Source organism: Camelus bactrianus, chromosome 16 (assembly GCF_048773025.1).
Source record: "Camelus bactrianus isolate YW-2024 breed Bactrian camel chromosome 16, ASM4877302v1, whole genome shotgun sequence".
Classification (NCBI taxonomy): Eukaryota; Metazoa; Chordata; class Mammalia; order Artiodactyla; family Camelidae; genus Camelus; species Camelus bactrianus.
The window spans coordinates 6,772,210-6,798,524 of record NC_133554.1 but is presented as its reverse complement, the minus strand read 5'-3'; the positions used below and the strand labels follow the sequence as shown (position 1 = coordinate 6,798,524).

At 50.7% G+C, this 26,315-nt stretch overlaps 1 protein-coding gene across 1 annotated transcript; it reads right to left on the bottom strand.

Moving 5' to 3' along the window:
• Nucleotides 1-13,616: 13,616 nt before the first annotated feature.
• On the bottom strand, nucleotides 13,617-25,100 carry CCDC42 (coiled-coil domain containing 42). The gene is made up of 7 exons (XM_010965967.2): nucleotides 23,701-25,100; nucleotides 23,300-23,405; nucleotides 22,883-22,987; nucleotides 20,731-20,928; nucleotides 16,161-16,382; nucleotides 15,889-16,047; nucleotides 13,617-13,939 (listed from the first exon to the last, which is right to left on the bottom strand). Exons 1-7 carry the CDS (start codon nucleotides 23,781-23,783, stop codon nucleotides 13,862-13,864), a joined length of 951 nt encoding a protein of 316 aa, XP_010964269.1. The 5' UTR covers nucleotides 23,784-25,100; the 3' UTR covers nucleotides 13,617-13,861.
• Nucleotides 25,101-26,315: the final 1,215 nt, after the last annotated feature.

Genomic DNA, 26,315 nt, shown 5'->3' with positions numbered 1-26,315 from the left:
CCTGAGCCCCAGTGCACTTTATCAATGTCCCTCCTTCAGCCCTGAGCTCTGGCTGGTAGCCCTCTTTGTAGACTGTGAGCTCCTTGAAGACAATGGCCTTGCCCATAATACACGGGCGATACGTGTTTGTTGAATAAATGAATGAGTGAGGCATGGAGACAATGCCATCTGCCTTATCAGCCTAATCAGGCTTATTGTAATTTAAAAGAAGATGAATAAAGGACTCAGGCACCTCTGTGCTTCCTCTGGAGAAGCACGTCTAGCTGTACTTCTGCTGCCTCTGTGTCTTCTGGTCCCTTCTGTGAACTTTAACCTTTACGGCAGGAGAGAATCCAACACAGGGCCCTGGAGGAAGTCACCCTGTTCCCTGTCCTGAGAGCCAGTGACCTCGCAGGTATGGAAGTACAGGGTGTGACAAAACAGACCTGGGAAAGAACTGACGAGCCCTCGCTTGTGCCTGAAGTTCCACCTTGAGATGGAAAATAGCTGATTCCTAAGCCGTGATTCAATCAGACACCAGTTCAATGTCTGTAAGATTTGCATGGTCCAAAGAGACAACAGAATATGAAAGAGTGTAGGATTCCATTTGGTTCAAAGCTCTTTAGCTTTAGATAGAAATGGCTTGACTAGTCTTAAAAGCCAAAGATACAGAATTAAATTAGGTGGTAGAGTTTCCTGGTCGGGAATGTGACATCACTTAAATCTAGGAGTCCAACATACACATTCCAGTGTCCACAGCAGCACTGTTTACAACAGCCAAGACATGGAAACAGCCTAAATGTCCATCAACAGATGACTGCATAAAGAAGATGTGGTATAGATATACAATGGAATATTACTCAGCCATAAAAAGAACGAAATAATGCCATTTGCAGCAACATGGATGGACCTAGAGATTATCATATTAAGTGAAGTTAAACAGAGAAAGACAAATATCATGATGTCACTTATATGTGGAATCTAAAAAAAAAAATACAAATTTTACTTACAAACCAGAAATAGATTCACAGACAGAAAATAAACTGTGGTTACCAGCAGGAAGGAGGGGAGGGATTAGGAGTTTGGAATTAACATATTACTATATATAAAATAAATAAACAACAAGGACCTACTGTATAGCACAGGGAACTATACACAATTTCTTGTAATGAGCTGTAATGGAAAAGAAACTGAAAAAATGTATCTGTATAACTGAATCGCTTTGCTGTACACCTGAAACTAATATTTTAAATTGACTACACTTCAATAAAAAATAAGAATAAAAAAAATAATGCGTTAAAAAAAAATCTAGGCATCCTAGGCCATGTGGCACCTCCTCTGAAGCATGGGGTCATTGACACAACAATGGCAGGGAAGAGAAAAATGTTCTGTAATCTCAGAAGAGTTAAGAAGGCAGCCCCCCAAACAGTGTGATATGAATATTGTAGCTTCCTTGGTGAGTGAGCAAATTTAAAGATTTAAATAGAAATAGAAAGTTTACAGGAATCCAAATCATGGTATTAATGTTTTTATGTAAAAGAATCTGTACACATTTGGTATTTACGTATTTATAGCTCAATAGGATTCATCCTATTTAGAGTAAAAATCTTGAAATTCCAACTGAAAATCGGTAGGAATGTAATGGATTCAAATTTATAATTTTAAACTGAAAACTCCTTAAACTCACATATATTGTATTGGAACATTTAAGAGACCTCAAAGTTCACCATATTTATAGGTTTAATTTATTGGAAGAATAATTTATATTTAAATACTTGGAAAGGTTCTGTTTGTTAAGTCAGGCCATTTAGGTACATAAAAGAAACTGAATACAATAAAATGTTTAAATGCAATTTAAAATGTTGAAGGGAGTCTAACTTTGTAACTGGAATCAAATATTCAAAATCCTTTTAAAAGCAATCATGAAAATATGTTGAGCACAAATAGAATATTATTTGTAAGTTGAAGCCTAGGGAAGAACCAGGGTTTTGAATTGCAATTTCAATAAGTTAAATATTAATTTTAAAAGTCAGTGAAACCTCTGAACCATCTTTGTCTAGAAAATGAGATTTATGGTAATACATGCCTTGCAGGATTGCTGAGGATTAAATGGGACACCAGGTTTAGTGTATTTGGCACCAGGACCGGTACACGGTAAGCCTTCGATAGGACATGTCAGCAAATATTAGTATTATTAGCTCTTTCTTAAAAGAGAGTATTAAAATGTTCTGAGATAAGAGGGATGTTCTAAGATACAGGATGTGACCCAGGACACAGGTAATCCCGGTGGCAGGGGTAAGAAATCCACCACACAGTCACCCTGGCTAGCAAGGCTCACTCTCATTTCGTCTGGGTCTCCCCCAGATGTGGCCGGCTTCTCCAGCAGGTGTGCAGGTCATTATCATTACCCCACCCAATGTCCCCTTTGCCAGTGCCCATGGGTGGCATTTCTCTCATTCATCCATCCCACAAACATCCACTGATGGATGGACCAGCTCCACTGATGTTGGTACCAGGCGTCGTTCTAGGCAGTGGGGATACTGCCGTGACCACGGGTGGAAACCCCTGCCCTCCTGGGGCTCACATTCCAATAAGGGAGATAGATGTTACACAAAGTCAACAAGTGAATAAAGCGATATGTTAGAAGACGACATGCTGACGGAGAAAACCCACAGGGCAAGGGAGTGGGAGTGCCGGGGCGGGGGTGCAGTTTTAGGATGGGTATTCATGGTAGACACCACTGAGAAGGGACATCTGAGCCATCTGAGCCAAGACTCTAAGGAGGTGAGAACGAATTCTGCACCCAGGGAATAGTCAGTGCAAAAGGTGGGAGAAGGCCTTGAAGATCCAAAGAACGTGGAGGAGGCTGGTGGGGCTGGACAGGGGTAAGCAAGGGGGAGGGGAGGAGATGAGGTCAGAGAGGTATGGGTGGGGTGGGGGGCCTGATGATGGGGGTCCTCAGGGCCTTCAGAAGGACTTTGGCTTTTACTCTGAATGAAGTGGAGAGCCACTGGGATATTCTGGGGACAACTGGAGAAATGTATGAACTGTATATTGGAAACAATTTAATCAATATTCAAATTCAGGGGTGTGATAACTCCTAATAAGGTGAAATAAAGTTCTTGGAGAGAGGAGGGTACAGCTCAGTGGTAGAGCCCATGCCTAGCGTGCACAAGGTCCTGGGTTCCATCCCCAGTGCCTCCACCATAAACAAACAAACAAAGTAAACCTAATTACCCCCCCACCAAAAAAAAAAAAACTTAAGTGTCATTCTTCTTCAAAGAACCTTGCTAAAGTATTTAGAGCTAAAGGGTCATGACATTTGCACCTTACTGTCAAACAATTAGGCAAAAAAGAAAAAAAAAACTATTTGTAATAATAATAATTATCTATTACTGAGTAATAAATTAGGTCAAATTTAGAGGCATGAAACAATAAGATCACACACATTTTATGAGGGATTCTGAGATTACCACTGTTCATTTTTCAGTTCTTTAGTGTCTTCTAAAGTATATTAATTCAGTCTGTAATGTTAATTGAGCTCTGATCATGCTCAAGGTACTACGTTCAGAATTGTAGAGATCCAAAGATTACATTGGTCCTTCCATGAAAGGATATATATGGATATCATTCACTTTATTCATTCAACAAACATTTAATGAGCACCTACTATGTGCCATGCACTACTCTGGGCAAAAAAGACATATCTCTAAGTAAGACAGAAACTATGCTGGCTCTCCTGGAGCTTAAATTATAATGGCGCTAGTTAAACAATGAATAGATAAGAAAATTAAGTAGTAATTTAAAATTAAGTAGTAATTAAGTAGTGTTATAAAAAATACAAAGGGCTTATATACTAGAGAGTCATTGAGTGGCTACTTTAGATTGGGTTGTCAGCCAAGAAAGGGCTGAGAAAATGGGCTGAAAAAAAGAAACTCAACTGAAGAAGCCCAATGATATCCTTTTCTCACGTAATTCCTAAGGATCAAAACTCTGGGAGCAGCTTATCTGGGTGATCCTGGCTCTGGGTCCACCATGAAGTGTGGTCACGGTGTCGGCATCTGGCGGCTCATTTGAGGCTGGAGGATCCACGTGTAAGACCCGCTCCCGTGGCTGCTGGTGGGAGGCCTCAGCTCTTCCCCAGGTGGGCTTCTCCACAGGGCCGCTTGAGGGTCCTCACGGCATGGCGGTTGGCTTCCCCCAGATTGAATGACCCATAGAGAGAGGAAGGAGGAAGCCGCAGTGCTTTTCCTGACCTAGTCTTAGAGGGCACCACCCTCACTTCCGCCATATTCTGTTCTTCAGAAGTGAGTCACGAAGTCCAGCCCACATTCAAAGGGAGGGGAACCAGCTCCAGCTCTCTGAAGAGCAGAGTATCAAAGAACCCTCTTTGTAAATGTCACACATGATTTGTTGTAATAATTATTATTATCCATATGGGTAACTCTGCTGAGACGTCCCACAGAGGAGAGGTAGAACACAGATCTTCCAATAACAACTGGTCCGCAGCTCTCTCTCTGATCAGAGGGCCGAGAGGGCATATGCAGGGAAGATTCTGGGGGGAAGGAAGAAGACTGGGCAAAAACAGCATGAGAACAACCTTAACCTCCTCCATCGTAACGGTTGCTGTTTTCAGGAAGGAAAAGGCTACCAGGAGTTACCTCCAAGGTTTCTGTGATTCCTTCCCTAAGGACGGGCTGGGCAGATGGTCAGGAGGTCATCCATCATCTTCAGCACCCGTCTCTGGTGCCTGGCACGTTGCACTCGGGTTCTGCAGGCACTCAGTAAATACTTGATGATACTGATGTTGAAAACTCTCACACATTTGTTCTCTGTTTATACGGCTGAATCTCCCTATCTGTGTATTCATGCCTGATGCTTGTTGTTTAGTTAAGGATCACAATTTTGATGAGAGACCAGCATCGTGGTCCCAGTGATGGTCTGTGGATTCATTCAACCACTAGAATCATAATGACAGTAAAGACTTAATACTCACTATGCCCCAGGTTCTGTTCTCAATGACATTCACATATTAATTGATTTAATCTTAAAGCAACCCCATGAGCTCCCACAATCTCCATGTCACAAGTGAAGATACAGAGGCACAGAAAGATTAAGAAACGTGCCCAAAGTGACAGAGTTCAGTCTTATTCCGAGAGTCTGCATTTAAAACCACTATGCTGGATTGTGTCTTAATTGCATAATTCCTCTTTCATGTTTTAAGATACCTAAATACAAGCAGGAGGTGGTACTTAAATCATGTATCAATAATTCATCGTAAGATCTGGGGAACTAGAAAGTCCAGGCAACACAGAATGCTAAGCAGGCAATGAACCTAGGAAATATGGGGGCCAAAGTTTTCAAACTGGATTCTGAAGCATCCCTGGCTTCCTGGGGTGTCCCAGGTTCTGCTTGTTGGGAGCAAGTGAGCTCTGTGGACCCTCATTACCCCAATTCAACCACAGCACCCCACTTGGATCTGTGGATCAGACTGTTTCTCTGCATATATCCAGGATTGCACGGACCACCGCAGCAGCTCCAGACTGTCAGTGAAATTTGTGGAAGATCTTGAAATAGACAAAAATATTACTGTTTCCTTTCCGTGGTGCCATGTCTAGAGGACCCTTCCGGGGTTACCTGATTCTAGAGGGGTTTGACCCTTCTGTTCTTTCCCTTTCTTCTTTACCATTTTGATACTCTGTAGAGACAGAAGTTAACTTATGGAGGTGATGCAAATGATTTCTGTTCATAGAAATTCAAATGAATTCTGTACAAGGAAGATGCAATTGACTTCTGCCCTGCGGTAGAGGTCATTTTTGCATCTATTAGCAAACCAGCGTCAGCATTCCAGATTGTCTCTCTAGGGGTCTGTTCTTTGGATTCTCCTCTGAACTGGGTTGGACGTCATACTAGTTCTCGCAATTGATGAGTTCGGTAAAATCTTTAAAACGGGTCCATTTTATTTGTATATAGAAGTCGTAATTCTACTTAAAAAAATTATCCTTTAGCAAGATGGTCTCTCTGCACACACTCTGGCCTCCTGCCTTTCTTGCACCCCATTTAATCCATTCTCCACACACGAGCCAAAGCCAAGGGCAAATCTCAGCATGCTCCTCCTCGGCTCAATACTGACCGGCTGTGCAGCCTGCTGACAGCTGAGTGGGTCTGGCTTCTGCTAAGACAACTGCGTGGCACCATCCTGAGACGGGCACCTTGCCTTGCACCGGATAGTGGGCAGCCTCCCAGGAAGGTGCTCCACCCAAGGGCCCCCCGATCAAGCCCGGATTTCACCAGCGGCACCCACAGACTCGCCTTCCGAGCTCAGGACAGAGACGGCTTGTGAGTTTTGTTTTGTTTTTCAGATTTACAGACCGACTCCCTTTCTCTTCCCCCAAACCTCATTCCCCAGCTCCTAGATTCTGTGCCAAACTGGCATTTCTGAGCCTGTCGCTATAAAACAGAAACCAAATAAACTTCTACTCAGAGCTCAACCTTTGGTCTCTTACTATTATTTTTTCTTAAATAAAATCCTCGAGCGCTCTTGAATCCCCTTAGGGTAAAACACAAGGCCCTTGGGAAGGCCTACCCAGAAGGCCCTGCAGGCTCCAGCTCCCTCCTGTCCTCAGTCTCTCTGCTCCAGTGACGCTGGCCTCCTGACTCACCCCTCCCAGACCCCGAGGCCCCCCACTTTGTGTTAGTACAGCCCTACTCCCCTTCCCCCGCCTCCTGCCCACCCTCGTCTGCCTAAATAAAACACCCATTCACCCTCCCAGTCTCTCCCTAAACATTACATAGCTTCTGCAGAACGACTTGGTTGGCTCCTCACCTCCATCTTCTTACACGAACCCAGCACCCAGCACTTCCCAACAGCCCGGCAGTGATAATTATTTAACTATTTATAAATACTGGTCTAAAGTCTCTCCTTCCCCCAAAACCATAAGCTCCAAGAAGCAGGAACCAGATCAATTGTTTCGTAATCTGTCCCCTCTGATTCTCTCAGGACCAGGCTCCCAGGAGGCACTCAGTAACACCATTATTTGTTGATTGACAGAGGGTTCTGAAGCCCAGGTGTGAGGGTCACGAAAGGCTGTCGGGATTGGCGGGGCACACGTGGTGGCTGTAAGTGAATTACGGGTGGGCTGGGATGGCTGCCTGGCCTCTAATCCATGGCTCAGCCCCCTTGCCTTGAGTCTGGGCACCCCGTAATCAGGTACTGTATTCATCAGTCTTGAACTGGCCTAGGCCATTGCTTCATCAAGTCCTGGTTTCCCTTCTGACAGTTCTCTGCCAGCTGGCCTTCTTTTGGCTTATTTGCCATTAATCGCTGAAATGAAAGTGTCCCCAGAGTATCTCAAAATGCAGTCATTTCAGACAGTTCAGCAGTCCTTCAAAAGGTTAAACAGTTACCATGGGGACCAGCAATTCCACTCTTAGATGGATCTATATATATATATACATACATACACATACGTACATACATACATACACATACTCAAAGGAAATGAAAACCTATGTCCACAGAAAAACTGGTACAAGAATATTCAAAGCAGCATTATTCATAATAGCCAAAAAGTAAAAACAACCCAAATGTCCATCAACTGATGACTGGATTTATAAAATGTGGTAAATCCATACAATGGAATAGTATTCAGCCATCAAAAAGCAACGATGTGCTGATATACACTATGACATGGATGAACCCTGAAAACATGCTAAGTGAAAGAAGCCAAACACAAAAGACAACATAGTCTATGATTCCATTTATATGAAATGTCCAGAGTAGGCAAAGCCAAAGGACCAGAAAGTAGATTAGCGGTTGGGTCGAGCTGAGGCTTTGGGAGGGAAAAGGAATGACTGCTACTGGGTATGAGTTTTTGTGATCACAGGGGTGATGAAAATGTTCTCAGGCTGACTGTGTTGATGATCGCACAACTCTGTCAATATACGAAAGGCCACTGAATTGCACACTTTAAATGAGTGAATTGTATGGTATATGAATTATATCCCAATAAGGCTGTTAATTAAAACAAAATGGCAGTATGTGCTAACCTTGTTGGGTTAAGATTCTTGGGAGAATCTACTAAAAGATACCCACTTTCTCCTGCCCCCGCCTCCACTCCCTTCATTCATGAAAAACCCATACATGCATGAATATAAAAGTTTCATAAAACATCAGGAGATTCCCAGATAGACTAAAGCCCATTTATCGCCTCCCTAGACAGTTATAAGCCCCAGGAGAACCCTGTCTTGATGAAACCATCGCTAGAAAATGTTAGGTCAGGAGCAAATCTGAAGTTTCTTTCCATCCACGCCTTGTCTTGGCCTTGGACCACTCTTGTCACAGTCCTGCCTAGCCTTCTCGCCCTCTTCCTCTTCAAGCTGACATCTTTTTTTTTTTTTTCTTTTGAGGTACATAACTGATGGACAACATTGTATTAGTTTCAGGGGTACAAAATAATGATCTGATATTTTCACATACTGCAAAATGATCATAATAAATGTAGTTAACACCCACAACCACACAGAGTCACAAGATTTTTTACTCTTGTGATGAGAACTGTTAAGATCTACGGTCTTAGCAACTTTCAAATGTGCACATACAAATGACGGTTGCCAGGCTGCACGTTACATCTCTGTTGACACCCTTTCTTGATCAGTGTGGTGTAGTTTAAGATGGCCTGCACGGCCCTCATGCCAGCGTATTTCTCCCCTGTGACACGGCAAAAGGAAGATGGGCTTGATCTCATCCCCTGAGCCCTTTAAAAGCAGAGTGCTCTCTGGATGGTATTGGAAGAGAAAGTCAGAGGGATTCAAACAGTGACAAGGACTCTGTTGCTGGTTTTGAAGATGGAGGACATTGCATATGATAAACAAGGCAAATGGCCTCCAGGAGCAGAGAGAGTGGCCCTGGGCTGACAGCCAGCAAGGAAATGGGGACCTCAGACCCACCGCTGCAAGGAATTCTGCCAAGTGCCTGAACAAGCTGGGAAGTAGATTCTTCCCTAAACTCCCCAGATAGCCCGGCCCGACCATCGTGTTGAGTTCAGCCCTGAGCAGAGAACCCAGGTGAGTCCACAGGGATTTCTGCCCTACGACTGAGAGACGTTAAGTGGGTTTGGTTCAAGTCTCTGAGTTTGCAGTACTCTGTAAGGACGAGCGGAGCCCTGGCACAATCCGTTTCACAGCACTATGCGGCTGGCTTTCCTTCGGATGGATGTTTCCAGACCCAGCTCATTTCCTCATAAAATTCCTAAAATGGTTATCTGCCCCTCCAGAAGGTGGAATCATCATGCTCTGATGCCTCTGAGCCTGGCTCTTACCATCCTCAACTCCGCCATCTGCTGGGGGAGCCTTCTCAATTTCAAAAAGGTAAAAGTTTCAAAGAGTTAAAGCTCGGAGGAACATTGGGCCATTGCAGGTGAGAAAAGTGGAGGTGGGTGCTCACCTCCCAGGGGAAGGAGCTGCCCGAGGCAGGGACCTCGTGGGACGCCGCTCACCCCCCGCACCCTGCTGTGCACCCACGACACTGCTGATAGGTACTGCTGGACTGAAAGTCCTCGACCAGAGGGGCTGGCTCGGATGCCGGAGGGATGAACCCTGAGATGAGATGAGAAGGTTCTGGGGCCCCACAAGCTTGATGAAAGTCTTGGATGGAAGATATGGGACCCCAGGCTGGAGTCTGAGAAAGGGGCCACAAGGGAGCAGGGTTCCGATGCTAATTCCACAGAAGCATGGACTCTAGCTACTCCAGACAGACAGACAGACATCACTCTGAAAGTTTTCAACCCTCTGTTCTAATCCCGTTCCTCACCAGCAGCTTTTGGACATGGAGTGCTGTTGTTCGGGGGCTGTGTGTGGCGTGGCATATGTGACGGACGTGGGTCCGTCCTACCTGGCTGCTGGCAGGAAGGGGTCTTTCACACCTCGACGCCCTATCCCCCTCCCCCCCCAATTTTCTATCGGGAAGAGCTAACAGCATCAACAGTGAGTCCCTGAAGGTCTCCCCTCCTGCCTTCCTTTACCCATCAAACACCCAGAGCCCTACTTCCTGCCTTTACTGATGAGAACCATTCATTTCTGGAACCAATCAGTTATTTCTGCCTGAATGAGCTGGTGTCTCTTCTTGCTTGGAAAACTTCAGTCGACTTAAGTCCATCTCTTTTCCCCCACTGGAACACTATCTCATGTATCTGAGAGCCCAGATCTCTCTCGATTGGGCAGTCTTGGGCTTCTTTATGTCCTGGGCCCGAGGTGAAAATGCTGAAAAGCTGGGGGGAGGAGTGAGGGTCTGTCCGTGGCAGCTGTCTGTCTGTCCCCGCTCTGAGGGGAAGCCCTCTCACTCAGGCTCATGAGAATCGCTAAATCGTCTGGATTTGCTCTGCCCGTCTCTGCGGGTTTGGGAATGAGTCTGTGGGTCTGTGGCTTCGCGTGTCATCAAGAAATCTGCCTAGACCCACAGAATTGCTTCTGCCCCAGGGCTGGGCCCCTTTGGAAACCTGACAAATGCAAGGAGTAACAGAGTGAGTTAAACACACATGTGTAAACATGCGTGGGCTAGGATAAGCTTGTGTGTGATCACAGGAATTCTAAGTGTGACTTGTCACAATCCCTCATTTCAGTCAAGCAGGAAACTTGACACTCCAAGGGAGAGGAGCCAGAAAAGAGGAGGAGGAGGAGGAGGAGGAGGAGGAGGAGGAGGAGGAGGAGGAGGAGGAGGAGGAGGAGGAGGAGGAGGAGGAGGAGGAGAGAGGAAGGGAAGGAGGGAGAAGGCCTCTGACTCTCTGGCAAGAGCGTGGGGGCGGGGCTGAGGGTCCTCCACTCCCCCCTGACCCCCTACCCGCCCCGCCCCCGCAGCCTCCCAGGAAGTGTGTTCAGTCCTTACAGGCTGAACGTCTCAAATACCACCTCACAGATACAGCAGAACACGGTGGGGGATGTGTGTGTGGGGGGTTGGGGTAACCGTCTGCAGTACACCCTTTCCTGCCTCCCTGGACAGAGCTCCGGGGGCGCAAAGGTGAGGGGAAGCTATTTCAGAGGCACATCCTTCACTCACAACCCTATTTCTGGAGGGCCCTGACACCTCCTTCTGGTGGGAGGCTTCTCCCATCCCCTTCTGGGCACCAATCACCCCCAGAACTTGCCTGCCCTGGGTGTTCGAGATGACCTCTTCCCTTCTGAGTCCCCTAAACCAAGTCCCCCTAACACTGAACTCCTCTGCTGAGTTTATGATTACCATCTCTACCCAAAACTTGATCTCCTTTCTTGTCTGGCTTCAGTACCCCTCAGGATTGAGGAGGATCAATTGAAACCCAGCAGGACCCTGTGGGGCCTTCCCGGGTACAAAAGGCCCTCCGTGTACCCTGCTTCTTGTTTGTAGAAAAAAGGCTTTAGTCTCCTCGGCCTTCCCGAGTTCCAAAGAGCAGAATCCAGCAGTTAACGATTAGGACAAAGTCACAGGACCCCAAGCTCCTCCTGAAAGGACACAGATCACAATGTGATGCACATCTCTGAGCTGTTCTGCTAAGACCCCCACCAGGTGGAGGATGGAGACCACACGCTGACCACAGCACATCGACCCCAGACTGAATGGAACCAGAAGGTTGATGATTGAGATTCCCAAAATATCGCTCCGTTACCTCACCACCAACCAATCTGAAGAATGTCCACGAGCTGATCAGGCATCCTACGACCCTCTCCCCTCCCTCTGTCTTTATAAACCTTTCCCTGAAAGCCACTGGGGAGTTCTAAGCATGAGCTGCCTGCTTAGCGCCCTGCAAATAAACCCTTATTTTGCTGCAAACACCTGCGTTCGGTTTGGCTTTCCACGCAGCCAGCCCGGGAGCCCTTGCTCGGTCACAGTCCAATTCCCTTCCAGAGGGAAGTCCTTTTGGCCAGGGCCAGCCAGCTCCATCCCCTCCTTTCCCTCACCTGAAGCAGATAATGGTCGTGTGGAGGCCTGGGGACGTAGCAGGTCAGCGAGGCTGCACTTCCTTGCCCCAAACTCCTTTCCCTGGGTGTTTCCAAGGAGGGGGTGGTCACAGACGCTCCCGCGGGGGGCTGGGAGGCTCACATGTGCTGCCCTACTCTGCCTGCTCCCCCCATCCTCCAGAGGCCGTGGCCCGTGGCGGCCCCTCCCTCCCCGGACCCTCCCGCAGCATCTCCGGCTCCTGGGCAGGTGTGGCTGCTCGAGGATCCGGGTCCCACTTCTGCAGATGCCCACCCCGCCAGGCTCAGGGCCAAGAGAGCTGCCGGGGGTCCCTGTCCAACCTTGTGAGCCCAGCTTGTGGGTGTGGATTCCGACTCGGTCTCCATCTCCCCCACTTTATGTCCATATTTCTTTCCCACCTACCTCCTACCCCTCCTTGGGCTTCAAGCTCCAGCATCAGACTAGAAGACAGCAGGTGTGCAGAGACCGCTGGACCGGTGCCCACGCTGCCTCAGGTCCCATCCCTGGGACAAAGCCGCTTCTCTACCCACGGCTCTGCCTCCCTTCTGCTGCGGCCGCTCCTCCGACTGCACGCCGACTACTCAGGTGGTGTTACTGACAGCTCCCACCGCACGTGTAGGAGCCCAGGTCCTCGAAAGTGGTTGGTTCACTCGAAAGGTTCTTGAACCTGAGCCCACATTGGAATCACCTGGAGGCCTTGTTAAAACCCAGAGGGCTAGGTCCACCCACAGAGTTCCCGATGCTCAGGGCTAGGGTGGGGCCTGAGAATTTGCCTTTCTAATAAGTTCCCAGGGGATGTGGCTGCTGCTGCTGCAAGATGGCGAGGACAACGGGGAGGGGTGCCCCTGCCCACAGCGCTGCAGGCTCCCTTGTGGGTAACCGACTCCCCGCAGGCCCTCCGGGGTCACAGGGCCAAGTTGGACCCAGGGGCCTAGTCCAGGCCGGCTCCTCAGCCCACGCTGGAGGGCAAAGCAGCGGAGCCTCTGCCTCCTGGGGGCAGCCTGGTGAAGGGAGCAAAGGCCGGGGGCAGGCAGACCCAATGTGACCCCTGACCTGGTCATCTGGAGCCAGTGTCCTCGGGCAAGTGTCCCGTTTGGTCATCCAGTGGTAATGGTGCCACACAGTTGTCACGGGGTTGATGTACATGAAATACATGCTCGAGAAAGCCTGCTCCCTCTGCCCGGACTCTGAGCTGCCTTTTGCCGTGGGTGATTCAAAACGGGTGGCTGAGTCTCTCACCATTAGGGCAAGACTTTACATTTGACTCCACTCAGCTGAGTTTTGCTGGTTTTCAGCCAGCTTTGCAGCCTGCCACAGTGCTGTCGTCTGGCGGCCCGCCCCCTGCCCTGCCCTGGCCTTGCTGATAACCACGTCGCCTGTTTCAGGGCTCACAGCGGGGCGGGAGAGCAGGGCTTCGTCCCAAGGTCAGGGAAGAAGGAGCTCCTAAGCCGCCACCTTTGGCACTCTGACCTGGGAAGCTGCCGCCCTAGCTTCTGGTGAGTCTTTGCACCCCAGCTGGATACATCAACTTAAAAAAATAACGGAGGTGCTAGAGGGAAGAAGGGTCCTGTGTACTCACCCACCGGCGTGTTGCCACGTGGATACTTCCTGTGTGAACTGCAAAGCCTGGGAGACACCAGACCTGGGCGGCCTACGTGACCAGCTCCAGGAGGGGGCGCTCTGGGGGCATCTCCCCTCAGTAGACCCTCTTCCCCGTGAATAAACCACCAAAGAGAGAGAGAACTGAGGAACAAACTTCTTACAGAATTTAATGTTTTCAGGGCTGGGCTGGGCAGAGGAAATAAACAGGGGTTTCACCAGCAGAAAAGCCCAGGGGTCCCAGAGAGCTGGACGGGGCTGACTGGACGGCAAGTCACCAGGAACTTACTCTGTCTCAGTCTCTGTCTCAGAACATTCCAGAACCATGGCTGCTCCTTAAACCCGAACTTGCTGTTGCTCCTTCTTCTTCACTTCTGCCCAGATGTCTGACAGGTCCTGGATAAACTGCTGGATCTAGCAAGGCCAAGGGACTGGAGTTAACCCCAGCCGGCAAAAGGCCACCCATTCAAAAACGGACCATGTCTGGGCGTAACCTGCCTGTAAGGAGTCACCATTCTCCTGTGACCGACTTCTTGAGGCCACTTTCCATCACTTGACATTTATTTTAGACGACAGGGAGAATCAGGCTTAGCAGACTAGAAGTGATAAACAGAAGTGGATCTGGGAACCCTAGAGGCAGACACAGTGAAAGGGTGAAGTACAGGCTGACAGTCTAACAACAGGGAGGCAGAGGGAGCTTTGAGCAGACTGAGCTAAGAGCGTTTAGCAGGAAGGGGTCAGCTGGTTTCCGGGCAGATAGATTTCGGCACTTTAACAACCTTCAAGGCGGTCATTTACTTGAAACCCAGAATCGGTGCTCATTATGATAATCTTGAGTTATCAAGAGAAGTTTAAATTCTATTCACTAACTTCTGTTGTAAAGAACACACCACCCATACGACACAGTGGAAAGAACACAGCCTCCTAAATCAGAAGACGTGGGGTCCCCCCAACCTAAATGTCCATCAACAGATGAATGGTTAAAGAAGATGTGGTATATATACACAATGAGAAGTTACTCAGCCATTAAAAAAAGAATGAAATAGTGCCATTTGCAGCAACATGGATGGACCTAGAGACTATCATACCAGGTGAAGTAAGTCAGACAGAGAAAGACAAATGACATATGATATCACTTACATGTGGAATCTAAAAAAAATAGTATAAACGAACCTACAAAACAGAGAAACAGACTCACATAGAAAATGAACTTACGATTACCAAAGGAGAAGGTGGGGGAGGAATAAATTGGGAGTATGGGATTAACAGACGCACAACAACCACATATAAAATAAACAAGGATTTACTGTACAGCACAGGGAACAATATTCAATATCTTGTAATAAACCATAATGGAAAAGAATTGGAAAAAAGAATAGATATGCATATATAGGTATCACTGAAGCACTCTGCCATACACCTGAAGCGAACACACTATTATAAATCAACTATACTTCAATTAAAAAAAGGTAGACTTGGGGTCCTGATGCAGCTCTGGGGAAATCACTTCCTCCTTCTGGGACTCAGTTTCTTTCTCTTTAAAAAGGGAAGATGGAGAAAAGGTTGGCCTCGATGGCCTCTAAGATCTCAGTCCTAAAATGTTTCCTTTTTGGTAGTGTTCCCCAAGGTGGGGCTACCCAGACTGTCCAAAACTCTCAACGACCCCGTTAGTTGCTAATACTGTTACTATTACCAATATAATTCCTATTTCGCAAAAAAAGAAACAAAGAATCACTGAATTAAAGTAACTTTCCCAAGGTTACAGAGAAGACAGTCCAGTATTTCCCAAAGTATGTTTTTATAATAAGTACCCTCAAAAGGGCTCTATGGTCAAGTAAGTGTTAGAAACTTAATGTCTTGGAGAGTCTCAGGGCAGAGCCAAAGCAAAGGCAGTGTGAAGTCCTGTATTTTAAAACCATCCAACTTCATTTAACTTAGATTTTTCTAAATTTTTTAGTCCACAGAGTCCTTTTATTCCCCCAGAGGAAACTTACTAGTATCTTGGAATTCTAGGATTTGCCAAATACGGTTTGGAAAATGCTGCTCCAAGCAGTTTGGGCTTTATTCAGAGATAATGCTGGGACTTCCACACGCAGTATATTGAATTCAAATGGTCTTGGCCTATTGCAGAGTCCCTTTTCCTAGGTGGTACCTTGCTCCCAGTTCTAGATTAATGGCCCCCTTCTGAAGCCCATGCTGAGAGTCTCCGGGTGGAGCGCAGCAATACGCCTCAGCCCACAGGTGATTCTGATTCTGTTAAAATTTGAGAACCACGACTCTGGGGGTGGTCCCTCCACTCAATCAATGAATAACCAACCTGGCTCAGTGGACCCAGCTGGCCAGGGACTCGGGCCTCCTCTTACCATGTCCAGCTGTTTGTGCGTGTCGTCCAGGGACACGAAGGTCGCCTCCTTCAGCTGCTTGCTCACGATCTGGAAGAGGTTCAGAGTTGCCATCTTAATGGTGCCAAGCAGGAGGGTCTTCTTGGCGGCTGTGTTCTGGATGTGTGCCCAACGAGATTCCTGGGGAGGGCATGAGGGCGGGGCGTGAGCACTGTGAGCGTGAGTGTGTGCGTGTGCGTGTGCCCTTCTCTCCCTCTGCGCCCGGAAGCCCCCGCCCCGCCCCGGGCGCTCACCCAGATGATGACGTCGCTGCGCGCGCGGTCGAAGCGCATCTGCAGGCGCGCCAGCTCGTTGTTGTGCTGCAGGATCTCGTCGTCCTTCTCCTCCTTGTAGCGCGCCAGCCGCGCCTTGGCGCGCTCGATCTTCTCCTGGCCCTCCTGCGCCGACTGCATGAGGTCGTGGTGCATGCTCACCAGCGTCTTGTAGCGCGCTATCACCTCGTGGATCTCTTCGAACTGCGGCGGGGGACTGGGGTCACTGCACCGCTGCCCCGGGGGCCCGACCCCACTCCAAGCCCCCAACTCCCAGCCTCGCTGCCTCTGCTTGGCAGGGAGGCCCTGGGCCAAGGACACAGGGCAGAGGCTGCGAGGCGTCCTTGGCGTCCTGCTGCGCTCTTCCTGGGTTGGAATGGGCCGTGGGCCACGTGCTGGGGGCACGTGCAACTGAACCTGGTGTTCTCAGTCTTGATTGCTTGTTCGAATCACTTGTGAGCTTTACAAAGGACACCTGCGAGGCTCCACTCTCAGAGACCCAGATTTAAAAACCCTTCTGAAATTCCCCGAGCTGATCTAGGCTGAGAATTGATGGCAGCAGTGGGGGGTGAGAGGGTGCATTTTGAGATGCCTCCCATGCAATAAAGATCCTATTCAGCAGGAATGGCCCACGAACCACTTATAAGCCAGAAACTGCTAAATGCTAGGAGCAGAGCAGGAGATAAGGAAGCCAGACCCTGCTTTTGTGAGGCCTACGACTGGGCGTGGCGTGGAGAGAGGTCAGAGGAGTAGTCAGTTACAACACAGCGTGATAAGCCCTATCGGTGACTGGGGGATGGACTGCAGGAGACTGCTGGGGCGTATCTCCAGCACGATGCTCTCTGGTATTCGTTCACCAATTGCGGTGGCCTCCCTCCAACCAGGGGCTGGAGAGGTTACAAGTGGGGCAGGTGGCTGGCCAGGCTCAGCTGCCTGCCTTCTCCGGTATGGTCCAGTGCCACGTCACTCTGGCCCTAACTTGCCGGCCCCACTCAGCAGAACAGAAGCCCTGCACCAACCCTTCTTTAGAAGGTGGTATGAGCACGACTTCCAAGATGCCAACTCACGTCCCCGGGGGTTTTATCAAAGTGTGCCTTCCAGCCACCCAGGGGACACTCCCTGAGCACTTTCTGCATCTCATGACTTTTCCAGCAATAGATTGGTGTTCCGGCAACTGCCCCGCTAGCCTTTCCTCAGATATATCCTCTGAAGGCAAGGGCCACTTAACACAGCATTAGAGATGGAAACAGGCAGAGAAGATGTCCTGGGAGAAGGGATGGCTAAAATGAGACCAGAGGTAAGAAGATGGCCAGGCAAGGGCAGGCGGGGGAAGGTGCAGAAGTCGTACAGGTAGAGGGAACAGCCTGGGTGAAGATGACAGGGTGTGCAGGGCAAGTACAGGATGAGGAAGAGAGTGTCGCATGAATGGCCTGAGTTCAAGCTGGGGAGGGAGACATCTCCCTGGAGAAGGAAAAAAAGTGCCCAGTAAACCCTGAGGAGTGTGGAAGTCATCCGGTAAAGGAGCAAGCAGAGAGATCACTTACTGTCTGCACTTCTGAGAGATGCAACGGTCCACCACACTTAAAACCAACGGGCTACATCAGAGCAACCAGGACCACCTCTCTAAAACTCAGTGCTGATGTCAACAGGACTCAGGTGCCGACCTGGAGAGGCTCCCGCTGTCCAAAGTTGGGACCCTTTGAACGTCAGTAAGAATAAGTGCAAAGGACTGAAACACAGCAAATGTGTTAAAAAAAAAAAAAAGAGTTCACAGTGATACCAACAACATGGCAGGGCACTTCTGGAGGATGCTGGAGGACCAGTCATTATTCCGAAAACTGTAATAAAGAATCAAACATTTAACAAGCTTTTTCTTTAAGATCCATATGGTCATCAAATAGTTGATGAAGGGAAGATTCCCTTTATGAAGTCCTTTTCTGGATGGTGGTATTCTAGCTAATTCGTGAAGAAAGGGTCTCAGAACATTTCCAGCACCCTAGAAAGATCTTCAGCCCTGTTTTAGTCACTACCTGCCCCCGCCACTACTGAGGAAACCAGAACTGTGACTTCTGTCCCCAAAGATTCACGTCCCCTGTTTTTAAACGTGTCAGTGGAATCACACAGTATGTCCTCTTTTATGTCTGGTTTCCTCTGACCAGCAGAACAGTAACATCTGTGACACCTGAGAAACGTACCAGCCAAATGCAGCGTGGGGACTTTGTCTGGACCCTGGTTGGAGCAAACCATCCGTACAAAAAGCATTTGTGCAATACCTGGGGGAATTTTAACGTCGACTGGATGCAAGCATGACAATGGTACTGTGCTGATGTGAAAAAGAGCTCTTTCGGAGTTATACACCGAAATACTTATGGGTGAAAAAAAAATACCCTTTGCTTTAAAATGGCAGAGATGGAGAGCTGACGATGAGTTGATAATTGTTGGAATTAGGTGGTGAGTAATGGGCATTCAATAGACTATTCTTTTTACTTTTGTGTATGTTTGAAATTTCCCCTAATACAAAGTTATTATTTTTTTAAATCATTTGATTGGGAGAAAGAAGCCATAAAAGGACATGGACATACTATTCATAGTTTGTGGACAATGTAATCTATTGTCACCAGTAATAAAAATAAGCATGAGAGTGAGAAATTAAAAATCTGGATACTGGTTACCTCTGAGGAGAGGAGGAGGATGGAGTTTGGAAGGGGGACCCACTGGGGTTTCCATGACCAGCTGTGTTTTATTTAAGAAAAGAGTCAAGTACAAATAGGGGGAAATATTAAGATTTGACGAAGCTGCGGTGAGTACTTGGGTGCTGCTATATATTGCTGTGTACTCTTCAGTACGCTTAAAATATTTTGAAAGAAATAGAGGAAGGAGGAAAGAGAGAAAGAAAGAGAAAGAGGTCACGCTGGCTGGAGGATGCCGGGCAGGCTGGTGGCCAGGAGTCAGGCCAAGCTGAACTCCAGGGGAGGTATCTCTGGTCTGGGTGAGGAAGGGGCAGGGGCTGGATTCCAGAAATACTTAGGAGGCAGAACAGACCAGATCTGCTGATTGATGGCTGTGGCGAGTGAGGGAGGAGGAGGAGGAATCAGGGATGAGGCCCGAGTTCTGGCGGGGCTGTGGGTGGGGGCCCTGCCATTCACCAGTACGGGACCCACCAGCAGCAGGGCCGGCCGGAGGCGGGCAGGAAGCCATTGTGGACTCAATAAATTAGATGGAGGGGACTGCAGCTTAGGTGAGAGATCCAGGCCACCGAGAGCCGGGCCAGTCTCCTCAGTTCTAAGACACACCGTTGTCCAGCTCTAAATCTGAGTCATATCTCACCATTTATCTGCTGCTTTACTAGAGTAGTCCTCCCTCCCTCCTCCCACCCCCAGCCCAGTTACTAACGGGACAATTCACCGGACCGCAGGTAGAACCTTGGAACGGAATCTGGGACTTGTGCATAAATAAATCAGGTTAGTGGTTCTATATGGAAATTGCCAGGACTTTTTAAAAAGCTGTGCATCCTTTGTGTCCCAGTGGCCCCTACAGGACATGGATTCCCACCCAGAGGGCACAACTTATACTTCCCTCCACCCTGGTGAGGGGCCCTGCTGCTGTTCCCCGGGGTGCAGGGACCCAGGGTGGGGAGCTACTGACGTGGCGCCATCCAGGGGAGGCCCGGGGAATCGCTCAGGGAAAAAGCAGAGGGTCTGGGACAAAGACCTCAGGGAGCTTTAAGGAAGGAGGGAGAAAGAGGAGCCTGAGGAGGAAGGGCCAGAGGCAGCAAGGAAGGAGGGGAAGGGGGGAGGAGTCCCAGAGGAAAAGGTACAGGTATGTTTCAAGGGAGGCATCCACGGTGTCAAATACTGCAGGAAGCGTGGGCAGAGGGCCAAGAGGTTCCCTCAACTCTGGTGACAAGGCAACTTGAGGAAGAGCAGTTGTCAGTGGCCTTGTGGGACCCACAGATGAGTGGTTAGAAGCAAAGGCTCTGCCACTTCTAAGCTGTGCAACCTTAAGCTGGTAACCTGACCTCTCTGAACCTCCACTTCCTCCTTGTAACAGGGTGAAATACTGGCTTTCCTCCCGGGTGAGCAAGCGGGCTGAGCGAGGCTTGGAGCACAGCACCCCGCCCAGGGCCCAGCACAGGCCAAGCGCCCCTGCTCTGCGTGGGGCTGGTGTTTCTCCAGTTTCTCTCCCTCTGTCTCCCCATTTACTCTCAAGTAAACCAAAAAACACCAGGGGGGAGGGGAAGCAGGGAGAGTGTGGGTCACATCCAATGCAGGCAAAGCTGATCGTTTTGCCAAAACAGAGCCTCATTCTTCCAACACGCACGTGTAGACAGAAGCCATGTAGACAGGGACACAGATGTCACTCACAGACACAAAGATCCACCACCAGGCCCCCGACCCTCTCCCAGCTGCCCTCCTTGGCTGGAGGGGTCTCCCTAGAGCAGGTGACCATCCCTGCAAGGGTCCCTAGCCTCCTCCCCTCTCCTGCCATAGCCTGGGCCCCCGGGGAAGAGGGGCTGGCGCTGAGGAAGGCACCCCCGCCATTCTCCCCGCACCTCCGAGTTCTCCACCACCTTCTCCAGGTACTTGTTGAAGATGGCGTATTCTTGCAGCTTGGCGCTCATCCGCTGGTGCTCCAGCCGCAGGGCCGCTATCTCCTGCTTGGCCTTGGCCAGCTCATGCACGCACTGCCTCTTGAGTTCTCGCTCCTTGTTGGCCTTCTTCAGGGCCCGAATCCGTTTCTGGTCGTTCTCCTGGGGCCGGGGAGGTGGTGCCGGTCAGGCACGGGCCCTGCCCTCCCTGGGGCCCAGGCCGGTGGGGCCCCCACAAGGCCTCGGTCCACCCCGAGGATGGTCAGGGCTGGCCAGGCCGCCCATGTCGGGGAGGAGGTGTAAGGAAGAGCATCTCCAGGGTTATCTGAAGCTGGTTGGGGGGGTTGCAGCGGACTGAGGTGGGCCAAGAACGCTGCGAGGGCAGAGGTTTAATCCAGCGCTGAAGGTGGCCTGGTGACAACAAACAGGAAGTGATTCTGATTCTGTGAGACCTGCGCTCTGGCCTTCCGAGAGTGGCCTGGGGAAGGGCTGGGGAGGCCCCACACTGCACTGGGCTCAGTGTCTGGAGAGAATGCCACCCGGGGAAGGCTGAGAAAGTCCGGAAGTGGGAGCAGGAACCCTTCTGACCAAGTTTCTGTCCCTATTCTTAGTGGCGGCCGGGTGTCATGGGGCAAAGTCCTGGACCCAGGCTTGGGAGGCCCGAATTTTCTCCCAGTTTGGTATTTGGTGCCTCAACTTCTCCCACTGTAGAAACGAGAGGCAGGAGCCACTCTCTTCCTCTCAAAAGCTGGAGCAATTGTGAGCTAGGAGGCGGGCCTACTCCAGAGGGGCCAGGCCATTCTGGAGAGTATGCCCCTGGAGCGCAGCCTGGCCTCAGGCTGGGACAGGAGGAGGTGGTGCAGGCAATTCGATGTCCGGACAGAAAGACACGAGGCTTAGCTGGGCCGACCCCCTTCTCCTTCCGTCTGCAAAGCCCTCCTCCCAAGATTAGGGACGAACCTCTCACGCTGCATTTGTGTGACTCCTTTCCCCCTCCAGGGGCTCCTGTGAGTCACACGGACGGGAACGTGTGGTGGTGGCATCTGGGGAACGTGGAGGAAGGCGCTCTGCCCCGTGGGTGCAGGAGAGGACAGAAGGGCCCTAAACCAGTAGCTTTCAAGTCCGACTGTGCATTACAATCCCCCGGGGATACTTTTAACAATGCAGTTGACTGGGCCCAACCTCAGGCCTGCTGAAAGCAAGGAGAGACGGGCTCCAGGGGTCCGTCCTTGTAAACCAACCCTCCAGGATTGTGAGGATTTGGAGAACCCCTCACCCTTCAGTCTCCTGCTACCCCAAGCACTCCACGAGCTTTCCTCTGGCCAGTAAGGACTGGATTTCTAGAGAATAAGGCCTGGTCCATCAGCCTCCTTTCCCAGCTGGTTTAGGCACAGAGAGGGACCAAAGATGCTTGAGAGCAGGGCTTCCCTGAAGGAAGAGTCCAGCAATTACCCCCAGGACTGGGCCAGCCCTCAGGGCTCAGCAAGTGTTGGCTGGAGCAGGTCTGGAGAAATCTGGATTTTAAAATGGTTACATCAGTCCTTAGGGATCTTCTCAGAATGGACTCTAGTGCCTGGTTCGTATATAGTTTGTTTTGTTTTGTTTTTTAATTTTTCTAATGGAGGTACTGGGGATTGAACCTAGGACCTCGTGCCTGCTAAGCACACATTCTACCACTGAGCTCTCCCCTGGTGCCTAGTTCTTACATGCCCTCTGCCTGGGCCTTCAGTGCCAGGGTGGAGGGGCAGAGTGAGCTCGGGGGACTAAAACCTGGTCTGACTCATCTTTGTATCCCCCAGTGCCTGGCCCTGACTGTGGCACATTCATTCATTCATCATCCATCATTCATTCACTCACCAGATAAACTGTACGTACCAGCTATGGACAAGAAAATAGGAAACAGCAATCTAGACGGGGCAGAGTCTGGCAGGGCAGCAGGAAATTATAAACAGGGCAGTGGGAGGGGCACATAACGGGGGAAGCTCCAGGCATTGCTGAGCACCAGGAGACTTCTAAGCCAGGGTGAGGCATCACAAAGTCTAGGGGAAGGAGGGAGGGGGAGGAGCCACTTGGCCAAGGGCAGCGTGTGGCTGCAGCAGGGCCCACCCCTTCATACCTGGATGAACTGCTCGAACTTCTGGATGTGGGCTTTCAGCTGGGCTTCCTTGATGCCCAGTTCCTCCCAGCGCAGGTTCAGCGTTTCCATTCTGCGCTGAAATGACTTGGGGTGGGGGGAGCAGAGAGGTCAAAAGGAGCCCTGCATGGGGACCAAGGGAGGCCCCAGCATCCCCTGCCGCAGAGCCTCTGTCCCCAGGTGCCTGCTTTCCACCCCACGTCCACATCTGGTTCAGAACAGAGCATCCCGGGACGCTGGTACCCCGAAACGTGGATCCTTTCTGTGCTCTGCAGAGGAAACAAAGGACCACTACCCAGGACTCCTGGCTCTAGCCAACACCACCCACAAAACAGAAGGCTGTCTTCAGGCTGTCCCTGGGCCCTGTGGCCCTTCTTGCCCTCCACCTGAGTCACTCACCTCCTTCTTCTGCTCCATAGCATGGTGCAGGATCTTGGCCTCCTTCTTCTTCTCCAGCAGCCGGATGGATGGGGAGTCTGACTGGTCCTCGATGCTGGGGAACTTCCTGCCCAAGACACAGGCAAGAGGGACCGTGGACTCTAAGCACATGGGCAGCCTGGGACCGGGAGGAACCCATGGAGATAGACACCCATGGGGAGGGAAGGGGTCCTCTCCTCCCCCATCTGAGTGGAAGGAATGGTGTGCTGAGAGGGAGAGGGGGCCTTGCTGGCGACTGGGAAGCATCTAGGGCCAGGCGGTGTGATGGGGTGGGTCAGTACTGGGTGATGTGGGGCGCTGGGCTATAGGAGTCGGGGGGCAGGCTGAAAGGTGGGGCGCGGGGTGGGCACTCCAGCACTCACTGCAGCAGCTGCAGCAGCCGCTCCCCATACTGCAGCCGGAAGTACTCGGCCAGATCCTCCTCCTCCATGATGCCCAGGCTCATGGCAGCAGTGACCTGACGGCCCGCAGCCGGATCTTCACAGTGAAACGGGGGGTGGTGGAGCCACAGGTGGCTCAGGTGGCTGGGCTCTTGCTTGTCTCCTCCTCCTCCTCCTTCTCAGGGTCCCACAGAAGGTAGGTGTCTGACAGACTTGGGGAAGACAGTTGGAGGCTGACGATCCGTGGCTCAGGATACTGTGTGGGGAGGGTGCTGGGAGACCTGGTTACCTAGCAACAGGTTTCCTGGTTCTGTAAACCGCAAGTGGAACCTAGACTTTGCCCTCTGACCCTTGTCCCCAGTGACCTCATTCTTGCTGGGGTCTGGCTCTCTCTGCTCCTGCAGTTCCCGGGCAGGAGCTCTTGGAAGAAGTGAGGCTCCATTAGATGCTGGTTCCCAGGGCTGGGAGGCAGGGTCTGGGTGTCCCTGGCTGAGAAAGGGGTTTTGGCAGAGGCATCCTTGTGAAGGAGCCCTGCCCTTGGGGCCTGCCTCCTGGACCCAGCTGTGTGTGTGAGGGTGAGGCAGGGGGCTGGGGCTGGGACAGGTGGGTAAGAAGTCAGGGACGGAAGGACAGAGGTGCTTATATGATGTGGGGTGGGGATGGACAGAGACACATGGGACCTGTGGGAAGATGGGAGAAGGCCTGAAGTTAGGGACCAAGTGGCGGGTGAAGGATGTGTAGGGGTGTGTGTTGGGAGGGGCTGGGGGTGGTGGGGCGGATAGGCAAGAAGCCTGGGGACTAAAGAGGCCATCCCTGGGAGACAGAGGACGCCCAGGAGGAGGCTTCTCAGAGGGTAAGAGACTCAGAGCCATGTTTTGAGGTTGGCGGAATATTAAAACATGAAATGTCAAAACGTGGTAACATAACTGTCGGATGTTTTACGTGTTTATTTTATGATGCCTGCCTGCCTTCATCCCGTCAGAGCATCGGGCCTGAGCTCATTTGGCCTGAGGTCCAGCGTCTAAATCTGAGACCCTGTGTGTGAGGCCGACGCCCTGAGGTCCCCGCCCGGAAGTGACGGCCGTGACCTCGAGCCGGCCGCTGCCCGGCACAGACTCCCGGACTGTTTGGTCCTCTCAGCTTCCCCTGTCCCCGCCGGCCGCGAGGCGTCGGTTCCCTGCGGGCCTGGGATGCGGAGCCAGGGTGCGGCTGGGGTCCGGAGCCTTGCAAGCCCACCCCGCGGCATTGCCGGTCCTCTGGCGCCCCCTGCTGGCCGCCCGAGTCTGCCCTCAATCCTGGCCCCGGAGCAGGAGGAGACGTGGTGGAGGGCGCGGCCCACCCTTCCCTCTCCCATTTTCACCCCTCAGCCTCCGCTCCTGAGCTCGCCGCTTCCAGCCAGCCCGGCCGCCCAGCAGAGGCAGCAGGACACCCCCCACCCCGCCCAGAACGCACCCAGCCCCCACCCCCTCACTATCCCACCCCACCCCAAGCCCCACCAACCAGAGATGGTTCTTCACCCAGAGCACCTCCAAGAAACAGACCCAACACGGTGACAACAAGAGCTCCAGTAACGATTATAAGCTCCTCAAAGGAGTATGTTTCTCTCCTTGTTAATCCCTAGAGCCTGGCAGTCTGTTTGGGGTTCCCCCAACCTCCACCCCGGCCCTCCGCCTCCCCGGGGTGTGTAATGCCATTTCCAGAGGTGAGGAGGCGGCTCGCTGTTTCCCGAATCACCTGTTTGCCCTGGTATATCGACGCGTCCTTGGCTGCATCTATGAATCAGGTGGTCCAGGGCCAGGTTGGTGAATCGAGGCGGCTGCTAAGACATCACCGTGTTCCTGCCCCTGGAGCTCCTTCTGTTGCTTCCTCTGTACCTCTCACGAAAGTCGTGATCCATCCCGATCACAAACCACCATCCCTCCCTGGGGTCCCACTGCCTTTCCCTGAGATGTGGGTCACGATGCAGGACTGTCTGGGATTTACAGAAGTCTGTGCTCTCCCAGATTCCCATCCTCCTCTCTCCCTGGGTGAGCCCAGCTTTCTTACCACTCCCCACCCCTAACCCCCTTTTCCATCTTGATATTTGCCTCTGAGGCTTCTAGAAAAATCTCCTAATGGATTTCGGTTGATGGAAACCAATGTCCGTATATAAGCCACAGTTTCTGTATCCACTCATTGGTTGATGGACATGTAGGTTGTTTCCGTGTCTCGGTTATTGTGTTAATGCTGTAATTAGTACAGGAGCACAGATATCTTTGCGGTACTAATTTCACTTCCTTTGGGTGTATACCCAGAAGAGGGATTGCTGGATGATATGGCAGTTCTATTTTCAATTTTTTGAGGAAGCTCCATTCTGTTTTCCATAATGGCAGTACCAATTTACATTACCACCAGCAGTGTGGGGTTCCCTTTTCTCCACATCCTTGTCACTCATTTTTTCCCTTTTCTTTTCTTTTTTTGAATGACAGCCATCCTAACAGATGTGAAGTGGTTTCTCGTTGTGGTTTTGATTTGCATTTCCCTGATGGTTAGTGATGCTGAACATCTTTTCATATAGTCATTGGCAATTTGTATGACTTCTTTGGAAAAATGTTCAA